The sequence below is a fragment of the Dermochelys coriacea genome, chromosome 22 (assembly GCF_009764565.3).
Source record: "Dermochelys coriacea isolate rDerCor1 chromosome 22, rDerCor1.pri.v4, whole genome shotgun sequence".
Classification (NCBI taxonomy): Eukaryota; Metazoa; Chordata; order Testudines; family Dermochelyidae; genus Dermochelys; species Dermochelys coriacea.
Genome location: NC_050089.1, coordinates 1,574,434 through 1,590,148, shown reverse-complemented (window position 1 = coordinate 1,590,148; position 15,715 = coordinate 1,574,434). Strand labels below are relative to the sequence as shown.

The window sequence follows — 15,715 nt, the reverse complement described above, 5'->3', positions numbered from 1 at the left end:
TGCGCTGACGGGATCGACAGGGGCTGGGGCCAGTCCATGGCCTTTCAGCTCCATCCGGCGGCTTACCCGAGTGCACGCGCTGCTTCCAGACCCACAGAGCCCTGCCCCACATGCCATGCTCTCCTGACCTGCCCCCTCGGCTCTCACAGCTAGCCCTGTCTAACGAGGCCCTGCCGACTTGCTCGGGTCCAGGGGGCTATCGATAGGAGCCTCAGAAGGGTTCCACTAAGAACCTCCAGCGGGGTCTATTAACCCAGTGCTTCCCAAATGTCCCAACCCGCCCAAGGTCCAAATTCATGGCGGGGCAGGGTGGGAGGAGGCCCAAAATCATAGGCCAGCATCCTTCTCTTCTGCCACCACCTCCTTGCCCACCGAGGGGGCACCACCCATCCCGCCCGCACCAGCACCCACCGTCTGGCACCACAGCCCCAATTCCCTCTTGTTCACGTCTGCTCTAAGGTGCTGATCCCAGTCGTTTCCACCTCTCTCTCCAGGAGAGCTTTTCTAGGGCCTTGATCTTGGTCCTCACCCTCCTCTAAACCCCATCTAAAGAAAACGACAGCGTGATAGCAAAACCGCTCATCTGAGACCAACTAGACAAAAGCAAAAGCTGGCAGACATGTGTCCTGTGCATTTCCTTTAGGGGTTTTAATTGCTGTGTCTCCCTTTACAATATATTGTACCCTTTCTACATCAGTACAGCTGGGAACAGAAACTAGAACACACAGAAAGGGGCCTGTCTCCCCGCTTTAGCAAAGTTAGTCTCCTACTGAGGAAAGCGCAAAGAGGAGTGACACGTACATTGCACGGAGAGCGGAGCTGATGACATGGGGAGAGGCAGGCAGGTCCATCTCTCAGGCCAGTGCGGCAGGCCACAATCCAGCTGAAAGAGATGGGTCCCTACCCCACACTTTGTCATTTTAAAAGAAGGAAGCTACCGAAGCGCCCTTCCCAGCAGAAATCCCCTCGGCTCCTCCCATGACCCAAAGGAGGGACTAGTGCCACTTTTACTTCTCCTCTATGATGGGAGAAGTCAGCCTCAGACTTTTACTGCAAACCCAGATTTTTCTGTCTGATTTACCCTAAGAATCAGCCCCTGCCTTCAGCATTTCCGTAGTGACTGTCCACTCAGTATCTGAGTGCTGATTAGGATCTGGAGAGGAGCCCTCCAGAAGCTGCACCTGTCCAGCGGAGTGGAGCCTCAAACAGTCCAATTGCCCCAATGATTCTAACCGCATGCTGAGCCCAAAGTGATTCCACTTTGCAGCCATCTCTATGACTGGGAAAGGGTCAGAAAGGGCCCACCAACCAGCAAACAAGCATTTGCACCACAGCTCACCTCCGGCTGGATCCAACCACCCCCTGCATGCTCAACACCAGTGGCGGGAGTGACGGGGTGAGCACCAGTCCCTGGCTATTAGAGATGCCAGACGTTGTTCCTCAAGAAGGGCCATTCCTCTCCTTCTGGCGGGGTTCGTGCCTCTTTCTCTTCAGTGTGTTGAACAAACATCTCTATGAACAGCTTCCCCAGATTCTGGGTCAGCTCATCCTTCATGCACTAGACTTGGGGTCATGAGCTGGCCAGTCCTGTGGGGCAGGCAAGGAAGGGACTTGGTTCATGCCACACCCAGTTACAGCAGGGACCTCGTTCTCTGGGCACTGTAAGGTGCGTTCTGTCCCGAGGGGCCCTCTACAGTGGCAGAGGCTCGCAGATGAGTGTTTCCCCATTGCTTGCTCACAAGCACTGGAGCTATTGCTTGGCTTCAGCATGACAAAGTTGGCTGAGGATTGTTCTGCCTGGAGCCAACCTTAGAATTAACCATCAGAGCTGGGCGAAATCTTCCGGGCCAGCTTTTTTTTTTTTTTCACCAAAACCACAGATTTGGATTGGTGGAAACATTTCACAAATCTGGGTCGAATTTGCCTAATAAACAAACAAACAAACAAAAAACCACCTCCAAACCCAAAATAAAAATTCTGGAAAAAATCACACCTTTCTGTTGTGCTATTTGACTTCAGTTGTACGTTTGAAAAAGATTTAAAACCTTCGACCCGAAGGGCTTTGTTTCAGGCTGAACAAAATGTTTCTTTCATCTGGGAAATTCAATTTTTTTCAACTATTTCAATTCACTGAAAAAAATTTCATTTTGAGCCAACCTGAAACAAATTCCTCCCCCGCCCCAGATTTTTCACTCTGCCCAGCAAACTGGAAGCCCAGCTTTGTGCACAGCTCCAGCCACGTCAGGCCTGGCCTGGCTCCCTGGTGTCTCAGAGGCTGCTACTGGGAGGAGAGGGGTGCTGGGGCTCTGGCACGGGTTTCCTTTAACCGAAGCGTTAATGAGTCGTTGGCGTTAAATGCCTGGTACCAGCAAACGGGCCCCAGGGGTTTCACGGCCTGGTGACAGTCTCCCACCAATGCTGTCGCTTGTGCTCACTTCCCTCCTGAAGCGTTGCCAATGTCCGGTCTCTGCTCCCCACACAGTTTTCCAGTCTAGACCAGACCTGGGTTTCTAGGGTAAAAAATCAAGTGAAATTGAAGGGTCTCTGGGACGCCCTCTTCTGTGCGGAGGGCACAAGGCCTGGTGGCCCCTGGCAGCACATACAAGGCAGCTGCTGGCTGCAGAGCTGGGTTTATGGGGCTCAAAGGAGAGGGGGCAGAGCCACTGGGCACCTTGGGGGGTGGCAGAGCCATTCACATGACCCCAGCCCAGGGATTGGGACTAAATGGTTTTTTTTGGGGGGGGAGGGAGTTCTGCTGTTACTTGGTCTCGGCCCAGCTCCCACAGGTGCCCACACTCCTCTCCGCCCTGGGCACCACTTGCTTCCTTGGCAGCAGCCTGCCAAGGTGAGGGGGCCCCAGGGGCTCAGATACTGACCCCGGGCCCCTTGGATCTGCCCTGAGGGGTGGAGTCAACCCGGCTGTGCTCAGGCTCTGCCTGCCCCATGCTTTGGGCTGGGGTATGGCACACAGGATGGACTTTGCCCCCTCCTTCCCCTCACACTCTTTAATTGCAGGGGGGGCTCAATGTCCCCCCCCACCCAGGGATTGCCACCTGACCAGGTTTTCCCAGGATCACCCCTCTTTCGAGGGACATGTCCCAGGAAATCTGCCCGGGGCTCAGCACTCCTGGCTAGATGTCCAGTTCTATGGGCTCAGGATCCTCCTGGATGTCCCAGGCTCAGAGATGGCAGCTCCTCCTGCAGGGTCTGTCTTCACTGCAGTTAGCCTGGCTCTCCCCAGGCTCCACCCCACCCCACCCCGAGAGGGTGGTACTTTGAGCCCAGGCCAGCTGGCCTGGCTGGGAGGTGGGCTGGAGTCTGGGCACCGCTCTCCCTAGGGCTGGTGACCTGCCTGCTTTGCAGAGAGGATGCAAGTTAAATCACTCCAGTGCCGATAGTCCTCCAGTGCTTTCCCACAATCCCCCCAGGAGGTCAGACGAGTTTTCTGACTGTTCACCAGGGAAGAGTCGTAGAGCGGGTTGCTCCCTGCAGCACAACGCACCCTGGGATGTGCCCCCAGCAGACCGAGCGACACGCATCAGGGCGTGCAGCTGCAAAGAGGATGCAGTAACTTGGGCAGGGCTTTGCAGTGCAGTTGGGCTGCACCAATTCAGTACTCAGATCTGGGTGCTGATCACCTGGATTACCTCTGCAGTGAAGACTGCTCCCCCAGGGATGGAGTGCCCCCCAATCCGAGTTCCTTCTCAGGTCTTACATAACTGCCGGCAAGGGAGTCACTCCTGATTTACTCTGGCCTCCCTCCTTCAGAAAGTAAGATGTTTTTCTGGGCCTTCAGCTCAACCCGTCTCCTCCTCAAGGAGCAGAAAGTGCCTGACCTGAGAGGCGCGTTGGTCATGGTTTGCCTCGAAAGCTGTTCCGCAGTGGGCTAAAGGTGCTGAGGAGTCTTAAAATCACCCTAAAGCTTTTCCTCAACTGTTTCTACGTGTTGAAGGTGAGGCCCTAGGTCCTGGCCCGGCCAGACCCGCCTGTCTGCGATGTGCACAGCTTGGGCACCAGATTTTGTTTGGCAGTGATGGCAGATGAATGGAGCAAAGCAGCCAGGCTGGAGGGTAGTAGTTTTAGTTTATTAGTCAAAAGTGTCTGCTCTTACAGGGATGCAGTACAAGCTCATGCGTGTGAGGAGGACATGGGACCCTCACCCCTCCTGGCTAGATGGCAGCTTCTCTCACCACACATTGTTGGGGGTTGGGATGCACTTCTCCAAGCTACCGTCCCCAGAGAAGTCAAACATGAATATGCACCAGTGTCACGTCTCAATGTCCGTGTAAAGAACAGGCAATTTTCACAGAAAATAAAGACATGGCAGAGCTGGCGGGGAAAGGGAAGACAGCAGTCGGGCTAACTATACACTTGTCAGGCAAATCCCAGGGCCCAGCATGCTAGAAGCAAGCAGACTGCGAGGAAACGTGGTCTGTGCAGCTGTATGTGATGGGATGTAAAGCTATTTCACAGCAAAAGAACATACCCCAAGCTGTGCTAGTGATCTGGAGTTCCTGTCCGGGCCCTCGAAAGTCCCCTGTCCCCCCCGCCTGGAGGGCTGCCTACAGGAAGTCAGTGACAGTCAGTGGAGCTGACCCTGCAGGCAGCAGGGTGTCACATGCCAGCCTGCACCTGTAGCTTCGCCATGGGGCAGTGCCATAGAGGGAACAGGGCAGCTCCTGCTGGGTTGGCAAAGCTGACCCGCTCTGCTGCCCCAAGCAGAGATGAGATGAGGCTGAGGCTGGGGGCCTGGTGGGGCCAGGACTCACATCTGCGCTCGCTGAAGCAGTGACTTTGTGCATCTGTTTTGGGCCCTCTGTGCTGCTTGGGTGGGGCAAAGGGCTGGAAAGCTGCAGGTTCCCCTCAGCTGAGTAGTCCCCTTGGCATAGGTGTGGTGCGGAGAGGGGTCCCAGCTGGAATAGCCAGCTCCTAAGCTGGCCCCTTGGGCAGCCCTGGGCATATGCATGGCCGGAAGGTTACTGCACTGGCTAGTCTCAGCGAGTGTGCTGCCCTCTTGGGGCCACAGCCAGCCAGAAAATTTTGATCTGAGGCTACTTTAAAGTAGGCTGTGGCTGGGGTAACTGGTCCCATGATCAGGGACCCACAGTGAGCTTCTTTGTGGCTGTCAGCTCCACCCAGTGGCCGTCTACTTTGCTTTTGTCACATGGAAGGACAGAGCATGCTTAATTCTGGGACGGCTCTTGTCAGCAGCCGGTGCATGTGCACACGCAACGATAACACTGCCGGCTGGGGGGCACACTCACGCACCAGAGGAGTCTCTGCAGTCCTGCTCATTTGGGACACATTTAAATCCAGCTTGCTGTGACTCAGATGCAGAAAAGCAGGTAAGGGGGAGCGCAGGCATCACTGACCGGCCAAAGTGTCGGCTTCTTGGAGGGGGTCGTGCCCTTTTCTGGATTAAGCCCTAGGCAAAGGCCTGGTGAATCAGATCTGGAATGTGATCTACCCTAACGTCCAGGTCTGGAATGTGATCTACCCTGTGTTTGGCTTGAGGGGAAAGTGGCACAGCCCAACCCCCTGCATCCAGCGCCCGGGTGACTCTACTGAACACAGCCATCAAGCCTACCTCCAGCACAAGCATGGACTAGCTTCAGCAGCATGCTGCCTCTGACGGGCCTTCCAGCCTCGCAGCAAGCCCTGTAAACGAGCAACGACTCACCAAGCAGCATCCTGACAGTCGTCGGCCTCCACTCCCTCGAAAGCAGCTCCGCAATGCTTTGAGAATGTCTGCGAGGCCCGTCCAACGATCAGCACATGCAGACAGGCCCCGCTACAGGGACATGGCCACACGTGTGTGTGCCCACAGACACGCTCCACGCCGACATCAGCCCACGGCGGGGGGTGTGCAAGCTCACGGGCAAATGTACTTGCCCACAGGCTTACATAATGTCACACTGAGCTGCACATTCACGCAGACATGTGTACCTAGTCACACTTGGAAGAATGTCTGCTCACACATGCCTACTCATGCTAAGCTGCACACACACACACATTCTTACGCTCACACACACATGCAGAGCTGCATAGGGACAGATCTCAAATGTGAGGGAATTAGTTTGACACCCCAGAAAGCCAAAGCTTAGTGAGCTGCCTGGCATTGCTCTAGAGTGTTAAATAGCAAATTAGTGTCTTTAAACCTGCTGAAGCTTGAACACTGAGGCTACAGTAAATTTTAAACTGGGCTCAGCCAGCCAACGGAGCAACGCGATTCACCTTTATCTACAGGCAGTACCTGGGCCCACACGCGGACATACACATGCCTGAAACAAACGCACTGCCACCTGCTAGAGACACATTTCTAAGCAGTGGGAGCTTCCTGTTCACATGAGCTAGGTGCCCTCAGGCATTGATTTCGACAGAGTTGGCCTCGTCCTGCTCCCGGATGATATGAACGCCAGCAGTCCGCAGCATGCGAGCCGCGCTCCGGGAGCACGCAGGAGAGCCTGGGGACCTTGGTGGGGATTTGTGTATTCTGGAGGAGGCTGGAGATCGGGCTGGGGAGCGGTGATATCTGCGAGCCGATCGAACAGGAGGACCTGGGGATCTGCCAGGAGGAGAGCTGGAGTAGCTGGGCGGTCCTTGCTCAGTTGCGGTTCTGGCATCCAGAGGGGACTCCTCTTCCGCCTCCGGAGAATCCTTCAGGAATACAAGAAGAAGCAACAGGCGGCATTCAGGATGAGCTGGGCAAAGACAGTAGTGACACTGCAGTTGAGGCAGGCCTTAAAAGCCAGCAAGAGGCAGATCCTGCAGGAGGGCCGTAGCTGGGTTCAGGAGCTGCGTTCTCCAGCCAGCGCTTTTCCATCCCCAAAGACACACAGGGGTTAAGGCTCGTGTGAGCCCCAAGTGACAGCACTAGGAGTCACGGGCAGCCTTTGACAGCATGACTTACTATAGTTCAATCTGCTCCATCCTCCTCTGAGCGCAGACAGGTCTCAGGCCACTGCAGAGCGGGGACAGATCATGCCAGAGGGCATTTGTAAACAGCATCAATCGTGTTTGCTGCCAGTGCCGGACCCCTGGACGTTTAAGGGCGTTTCCCAGGAGGTGCCTGCCCTAAAGCGCTGCTCAGATGGTGCTTTCTGATCTCCTGAGCTGCAGATTATCGCACACACTGGCTCCCTTCCCTGGAGAAGGTTCAGCCTGTAGAGGATCAGAATGGCATGTTTTGCTGCCCACGCCCGCAGTGCTTCCCTGTGCTCCTGGATGCTTCTGCACAGCACCCTGCTCTCTGCACGTCTACCAGCAGGTGTTGCCCTGAATCACAATATGCTTGAATGAGACAAGCCAGGATGAGCCCTCAGAGAAGGATATGGGGGGAGGGGGGCATTGTTGAACCTGAACTTGTCTTCCTTGCTTGTTCTTTTTAATAACAGAGCAGGTGAGAAATGAAGAAGCCACCGTCCATGGTTAAGGATGTGAGTGAGCTGCCATTAAACGGCTAGCTTTTATATCCCTCCCAGGTTGCATTCTGAAAAAAGCCCCTTGCCGATTGAAATTCCTTGTGTATACAGTTCAGCCAGGGAAGAATGATCTGGAAAAGCTTGGGCTTACCAAGACAGGTTTGGGACTTAGCAAATTGGGGAAAGGGGGTGGGGGGATTTCAATTTTTGAAGAATCTTGTCATTTCTCTTTTCTGTTCTGTCTCTGTTAGGCCTGGGGCTGGCTACCCCTTACATGTTTGATAATTGGTTCTCTGAGATGCTTTCGTGTGGGATCGCCGTTGCACTGAGTGAAGCGGGAAGGCCTGCAAGATGCCCATCCTGCCACACCAGTGCTGGGCTGCTGGACATACTTAATCCACTCCCAGGGTGCTGAGAGACTTCCCAGCCCTGGGACTACGGAAGCAGAAGAGCCCAGCAGCCACTGTCAAAAGAGCCCACATTCTGGGCCCGTGGTAAAAGCTCAGCCTGTTTCTTGTAATAGGTTCATAGATACTAAGGTCAGAAGGGACCATTCTGATCATCTAGTCTGACCTCCTGCATAATGCAGGCCACAGTCTCACCCACCCACTCCTACGAAAAACCTCCCAGACCAGAAAATAACTGTTGGGGATGTTGAAATGCCTATAGTTATCCTTGGGGACTCAGCCTACCCCTTAATGCCCTGGCTCATGAAGTCATACACAGGCAGCCTGGACAGTAGTCAGGAGCTGTGCTATCTATTGTCCCACTGCAATTCAGCAGTCTAGTGCTGCAAAGCCATCCACTAGTTCCTGCACATTACTGAGAGTCATAAACCTGGGTAGCAAGAGGCAATTAGTTGGCTTACACATTTGGATGACAATGGCCCCGTTGTATTAATTTAGGTGGCATATATGGGCCACAGCAGTTAATATCACCCAGTCACTGTCCAACATTAAACCAGGTTTGGTAAACAGAGACCTCAGCCGCCTTAGTACCATGGCACGTCTTAAAGCATTGTTTTAATGTTTTACTAAAGGTACAGAAAGGAAGAAAAAACAGTTAATGCTTTACATCTCTAATGCTTTAAGTAAGGCTGTGTCTCCCCAAATGCCTCCTATCCAACCCCCCTGCTTCTCACCCCCTGACAGCTCCCCAGGGACTCCTGCCCCATCCAGCCCCCCCCCGTTCCCTGACGGCCCCCCCCGGGACTCCTACCCCATCCACCACCCCCAGCTCCCTGTCCCCTGACTACCCCTGGACCCCTCACCCCTGACTGCCCCCTGACGCCCCATCCAACCCTCCCTCTCATTCCTAACTTGCAGCCTGGGACCCCCGCCCCATCCAACCCACCTGTTCCCAGCCCTCTGACCGCCCCGCCCCCATCCACCCCTCCCTCCCCCTGATCACCACCCCCCCAACTCCTCTGCCCTCTATCCAACCCCCCTGTTCCCTGCCCCCTGCCCCCTTACTGCGCTGCCTGGAGCACCGGTAGCTGGTGGCGCTGCAGCCGTGCTGCCCAGAGCACCGGGTCAGGCCGCGGCTCTGCAACCGCGCTGCCTGGCTGCCCAGAGCCTTGCGCCGGTGGCGCGGCACGCTGAGGCTGCAGGAGAGGGGGAACAGCAGGGGAGGGGCCGGGGGCGAGCCTCCTGGGCCAGTTGTCTCTGGATTTCTGTGGCACTTGATAAAAGACTCGGTGGCCCCAGAAGGAGTCAGACATTTGAATGTGGCTGAGCCGAAGGATCGGGTCACGTATCTGGCTGGAACAGGCCAAAGAACACGAGAGGGAAACTGAGGCAAAGCGGCTGCAGCACTCCATCTGGCCACCAGGGAGCGCGCTGGAGCGGCCACTGGCTGCCGGCCGCGTTCTCGCTTTAGGGCGCGCGGCGATCGGCGTGTCTCGGGCGCTCCTCGCGTCAGCCGCCTGCCGGCAGGGCCCGCCCACGGTGCTGGGCATGGCGGAGCCGCGCGCGTGCTTACGGCCTCGCGAGCTCCACGCGCCCGGACCCAGCTCAGGGACGGCCTGGCCCCCGCGCAGCCAGCGAGACGAGCCCGGCCGCCCCTGGCTGGCGCCGATGAGAACAGCTCGGTTTGCTCCCCGCCCGCAGGCAGCGCAGTAATCGTCAGCTGTGCAGAGGCCTGGCAACAGGGAGGGGTTCTACTGGAGCTGTGTGGGAGTGAAAGCCGGGGCAGGCTATTTTTGTACATTGGGTGGGCCAGGCTCCTCCATACCCAGATAAATTCAGTCTGATATCCTGGGTTGAATGTTCCACTGCAGCCAGCTACTTGGGACCTGCCAAACTCATAGGTGCCACAAATCCCATTGCTACCTGCAAATGCGCCCTGGCATGTGCTGATCCAGCTTCTTTTCATGCATGGCAGGTTTGTTAGAGCCAGGTGAATCTCAGCAGTTTGCTTTGGAGGAGCTTGACTGGCCATTTCCAGGGTGGGTCCCTCTGGGGTTCATGGCCCACAAGTTTTGCTTTGAGTTTCTGGTTCAAACAAACTTCAAACCTCAGAGAAATTCAATCAGAATGTCTGGGTCTCCCCCTATTTCACCTGAAACCACAAGTCCTGCCCAATTTCCATGCACGGCTCTAAACTGATCCAAATTTGTCCAAGACAAACAGCTTCCCCCAAGCAATGCAGAAGACTCAGCCAAGCAAGTCTATGACTAGTGCTGGTAACAAAAGTTGCTAGGGCTTAACTGAAAGTGTTTCACACAGCTCCAGGATTGCCAGCCCATTTACAGGATCCATGCCCGTGCCTCCATGTGAACATGTCCCCTTTGGCCTTGCCTGGAACAACGCTGTTTCACCCTCTTATATGGAAAGAAATTGGCCTGCGCCATCCCAAGGGAAAGCTGTGAAATTACTGGCCTACAGACCCTATGGGTTACAAAGCACAACACTTACTTTGTCCTTTAAGATGTAGAGAGCAACCGGATTCCTGCGTTCATGTTCTCCGCTGCGGGGGACAATCTCAACTGCACAGAAACAGCAACAAACCCCAGTGACATTTCTGATTAATAACTGGAGAAGGACCCTACGCACAGCGTGTGTGTGTGTTTGTGTGTCCATCCGTCCATCCCAGCTGCTGCCCAGGCTGGACCTGGGGTGTGGGTGTTAGAATCCTCCTAGCTTTGCTTAGAATCCAGGAACAGGACAAAGACTCAAAGTGCAAGTTTACACAATCTTCCAGTTTCCATTAAGTCAGACTTACTGAGCTAGATTTTGGAAATCCTGCCAGTTGTTTGTGTGACTGAATTACACTTCAGTGCAGGCATGGGCTGTCAAGCACAGAGTCACACACAAGTGGGGAAAAAACATGCCCATGCGTGCTTGTGCTGCACAAAAAATAGATCAGGATTGGGCAGAGCTGGCAATATTGGCTCCCTCCTGAGTGTAATATTTAGACAAATTCTGTGGGCAGCCCCCAAAGGCTGCATCATAGCAGGAACCTGACATCACAGCAATCAGCGACTAAAGTTTAGGGAGCAAGAGCCAGCAGCTCTAGGGGTGACCTATGGCATATAGAATCCCTCCTCTGCTGGGCCCCACATAAGAAATTGGCTCAGATACAGGAAAGGGAAACAGGACTTTTTTGCTCAGATTCATGGTCTGGGCAAAATCAGACAGGAGCCAGGGGGTTATGGAGGATAGGACCATCAATGGCTATTAGCCAGGATGGGCAGGGATGGTGTCCCTAGCCTCTGTTTGCCAGAAGCTGGCAATAGGCGACAGGGGATGGATCACTTAATGATTACCTGTGCTGTTCATTCCCTCTGGGGCACCTGGCACTGGCCAGTGTTGGAAGACAGGATACTGGGCTAGATGGACCTTTGGTCTGATCCAGTATGGCTGTTCTTATGTTCTTATGCAAGTCCCTTTGTACCCCCCAGCCCCACAAACAGGCCGAGTGACACAACACTTGCTTTAGGATTCCATCTGGCCTCTGGTTTCATGCATGCATACAGAGCCCCACTGAAGGAACAGGGTCTTAAGCAGAAGCCAGAATTAATGATGGGACTCAGGAGCTAGAAAGCAGAGAAACCTGAAAACAGTTTTTTGCAAAATCATGGTGTTTCAAAGCCTTCATTGGAGATTTCCCACCTCCACTGATTTCCCACCTCCATGTGAAGCAGGGCTTCCATTGAACCAATGCCACAGAGGAGTGGTTACATGCCTGAACCTCCCCATGCTGGGAGCTCAGGATTAATAGCTGAAAGAATGCACAACTGAAAGAGCGTGCAAAAAATCACAAGGGAAATTGTGTATGCACATGTGGGCAGGAGCCACCGGCGCTGTATTTATTAATGCTTGTCTCTTCCTGCTGGTTTGTCTCAATGTTAAAGGTGTGGGTTTGGTTAGGCCTGTAGTCCATTAACCCTAGGATGACCGGACAGCAAATGTGAAAAATCAGGACAGGGTGGGGAGTAATAGGAGCCTATATAAGAAAAAGACCCAAAAATCAGGACTATCCCTATAAAATCGGGACATCTGGTCACCCTAGTTAATCCTAGCTCTGGGATGGTGCACAGCACCCCGAGCACAGAGAAGGACATTTCACCCACATATTGATTATTCAGGATAACAACATGATTAAACATCATCAGACTAATTTTCTGGCTAATGGATCCCTGGGAAATAATTGCTTAGAACAGAGCTCGGTGCCCTTTCTTATACAGAAAGCCAGAACAAAATCTAGCCTGTTATTATTTATTGTACATGACTTTGACCCAGTTAGCGTTTACTAGTGGCTCTTGAGCTACCCAGCCTGAGGAGCCCTGCAGTGACAACTGCGCTTAATGGCAAGGGTCTGCAGGTCGTGAGAGTCATCTCATAAGAAGAGGGTCACTAAGGAGCCCTGACAACAAGCCGTTACCAGCTGTTTCCGAGCTCCCCAGTTTGTGTCAACAGGAAAACTCCTCTTTGACTGTTTTCTTTGCCTGTAGAGGTGCTGTGATAAGTGGCTACAAATAGCAACAAAAGCCATGTTGGCGGGATTGGCCTACAAGCCCTGTGAGGCTCCAGCCATCTGTGCCCTGCAGAGAGTTCAGAGTAGACAGAATCTCAGGACAATTATTTACCTTCGTGCTTTAAATGCTCTTCGTTCTGATCCATGTATTCGGAGGAGCTTTGCTTGTCCGGCTTCTGTTTGTCTCTGTTAAATGTATAAGGTGTTTGGTAAAGAACAAGCCGGGAGACGTGTGCTCAGATGCCCTTTACTAACAATGTTCTCGTCCCAGGGAAGGCCCTTTGTGTGCTACTTGTCCTGCAATGCTCACAACTCTTCTGCTCCAAGGCAGCACAATGGCCCTTAGGCACTGCTGCTGGGGAGGTTTCCCCAGCTTTATACACAGCCGAGACCGCTCCTGAGGAATGTGTTCAGTGGCCGAAGGGAACAAAAATCCCAGGACTGCAAAATGAAAGGAGGATGGCAGCTGAGTCTTGGAGATGCTGCGGCTGGACCCTGCCTGCTCCAGGACCTGTCACCTCAGCTACTGCAATAATGGCCAGGAAATTCCTGGGACAGCAGGATGGTTTGAAACACACATAGGGTGACGTGGGGCAATGTGGGGAAACAGCCAGGGAGTGAATGAGCGGGAAAGAGATTGAGGGGATTCGGGAATTGGATTGGGATGAGATCCCCGCTCTAGGGGACATAAGGGAACAGCACTGCAGCAGTGACTCCAGGGACAAGGCAGGTGAGGAGTAGGGGTTAAATATACATGACAATGGCACCGCGCGACTAAGGTCAGAATCTACTGCATCCTACCTGGAGTATTGGGGGGAGGGACAGCTCAGTGGTTTGAGCATTGGCCTGCTAAACCCAGGGTTCGCAAAAAAGAAAAGGAGGACTTGTGGCACCTTAGAGACTAACAAATTTATTTGACCATAAGCTTTCATGAGCTACAGCTCACTTCATCCGAATGCATCTGATGAAGTGAGCTGTAGCTCACGAAAGCTTATGCGCAAATAAATTTGTTAGTCTCTAAGGTGCCACAAGTACTCCTTTTCTTTTTTGCGAATACAGACTAACACAGCTGCTACTCTGAAACCCAGGGTTGTGAGTTCAATCCTTGAGGGGGCCATTTAGGGATCTGGGTCAAAAATTGGGGGTTGGTCCTGCTTTGAGCAGGGGGTGGGACTAGATGACCTCCTGAGGTCCCTTCCAAGCCTGAGATTCTATGAAACAAGGAACTGACTTGTAGCCTGGGTTCTATGGCAGCACTAGTCACGGAGGGGCTGGGGTAGGGCTCCTCCACTGGGAATGGCTTGACTTTTATCAGGGGTTTATGTCTGGGAATAGCTCAGGGTGTGTGATTAGTTAGCCCTGTCTGCCCTATTGTTGAGGTGGAGATAAGCTGGTATTTAGCCTTCCCTGATTTTAAACATTTCTGGTTTTTAAAAAACCAACCCAACACTTTGTAAGAGACTATTTGAAAGTGAACTACAGCCGGGGGGAGAACGACTTGCGGTCCCTTTGGTAGAGCGGTTCCAAGTTGTTCTGTCCTGCGACCAGGACAGATAATCATGAGCCATGCCCAGCGCTGCGACAGCCCCTCCTGTCTGCATGCAGCGGAGACTCTGCCCCGCTGGGTGCATGGGGTTATTGGGGTTATTCATTAATTCCTGGGGATGGTCAGTTCATCATAGGTTTGATTGATTGCGGAGTTTGTCGAGTTTAAGGGAGAGCCCCTTCTCGGAGAGACTAAAGACACCAAGGACATGTTGCCGGCATTGTGTTCCCTGCGGCAGACAGAAAACCCCCGGGTCCACAGACAGCCCAGCAAACCACATGGAGCCATTTACTGGGAGATGTTCCCCAGAGCGCTCCCAGCTCCTCAGCCAGCCTCACCCCACTCCCCCCATCACGGCTGGCATGGCTGAGAACATGCAGCATGAGAGGACAGATTGGAAAGAGAGAGAATAGGCCACAAGGAAATAAATACAGATAAATACTGGTGTGTCCAAGAGAGACAGGCCTGACAGAGCTGGGGGAGCAGCCGGGAAAGCTGTGCCCCCTTGCGATCCCTGGGATAGCGCTGGGAGCCGGGAGGGGCGCAGCCAGGGGGAGCTGTGTCTCGTGCAATACCCGGGATAGGGCTGGGAGCCGGGAGCCTGGTGCAGGGGATCCATCAGGGGAGCTGTGTCCCTGTGGGATTCCCAGGATGGGCCTGGGAGCTGGGAGGCAGGTGCAGGGAATCCATCGGGGGAGCTGTGTTCCCATGTGATCCCCGGGATGGGGCTGGGAGCCGGGAGGGGAGCAGCCAGGGGGAGCTGGGTCCCGGTGCAATACCTGGGATTGGGTTGGGAGCCGGGATGCTGGCACGGGGGAACAGCCAGGGGGAGCTGTGTCCCTGTGTGATCTCCGGGATGGGGCTGGGAGCTGGGAGAGGAGCAGCCAGGGGGAGCTGTGTCCCTGTGCAATCCCCGGGATGGGGCTGGGAGGCTGGCACGGAGGAGCAGCCAGAGGGAGCTGTGTCCCTGTGCAATCCCCAAGACAGGGCTGGGAGCTGGGAGGCTGGCACTGGGGAAGCAGAGTGACAGCTATTTTATTCAAGTTAGGTGAAAATGCTCACTTTTTGGAGGGTTTCCAGCAGGCACAGACTGTCACCAAGGTGACGAGAAGGAAAATGCCCCCAGTGGAGAGGATTATGTAGAGGGAGCTCCTTCCTAGGAGAGAGAAGGCAGAGGAATTACCGCTTACACCCCAGCGGCTGCCCTGTCACTGCCTCAGCCTTTACAATGCCCACTCTGCTCTCTGCAGACAGTACAAGGAACAACCCCAGCGTCAGTCCGTCCTCAGCAATGCTCAGCTCGGAGTCACACTGACACCCTGCCAGGGATGCCCCAGCTCCCACTGACAGAGGAGAACCCAAACAGCCCTGGAGATGAGCACAATCCTCTGTTTTTTCAGTTCCAACACACACAGCTGGGGAGGGCTGGAGGAGAGCTGGAGCAGCCTCTCTGGGCCCCTAGCATAAGGCAAATGGAGCAGAGCCTGAGCCCCCAGGACCCAGTTAAGTGCCCTGCTGCATCACTTCCCAGGTGTTTGTCAAACACTGTACCCGGCAGGGATGCTGCAGAGGCAGTGAATGCCAGCGACTAGCAGAGAACATTTGCTGGCCCTGGATCTTGGACACACTGGACCCTCAGCGCCCAGGTTGGGGGATTGTCTGTGTCAGTGAGACTCAGACCTCAGGGATTCAGGAGCCAAATTAGCGATCAACAGTACCCAAAAGAGCCATCGTAGTGTGAATTCATTGTGTCATTTACTATAGTACTATT

The 15,715-nt window shown here is 54.2% G+C and overlaps 1 protein-coding gene across 5 annotated transcripts in view; it reads right to left on the bottom strand.

The window, feature by feature from the left end:
• Nucleotides 1-4,064: 4,064 nt before the first annotated feature.
• HEPACAM (hepatic and glial cell adhesion molecule) overlaps nucleotides 4,065-15,715 on the bottom strand; it is an 88,299-nt gene continuing 76,648 nt past the window's right edge. For all 5 annotated transcript variants that reach the window (XM_043500987.1, XM_043500988.1, XM_038380664.2 and 2 more), the window contains 4 exons: nucleotides 15,007-15,100; nucleotides 12,511-12,584; nucleotides 10,337-10,407; nucleotides 4,065-6,657 (listed from right to left, as the gene is read on the bottom strand). In XM_043500987.1, the coding sequence (XP_043356922.1) occupies nucleotides 6,361-6,657; nucleotides 10,337-10,407; nucleotides 12,511-12,584; nucleotides 15,007-15,100 (536 nt within the window). In that variant the 3' untranslated portion in view covers nucleotides 4,065-6,360. The remainder of the gene's footprint in view (nucleotides 6,658-10,336; nucleotides 10,408-12,510; nucleotides 12,585-15,006; nucleotides 15,101-15,715) is intronic.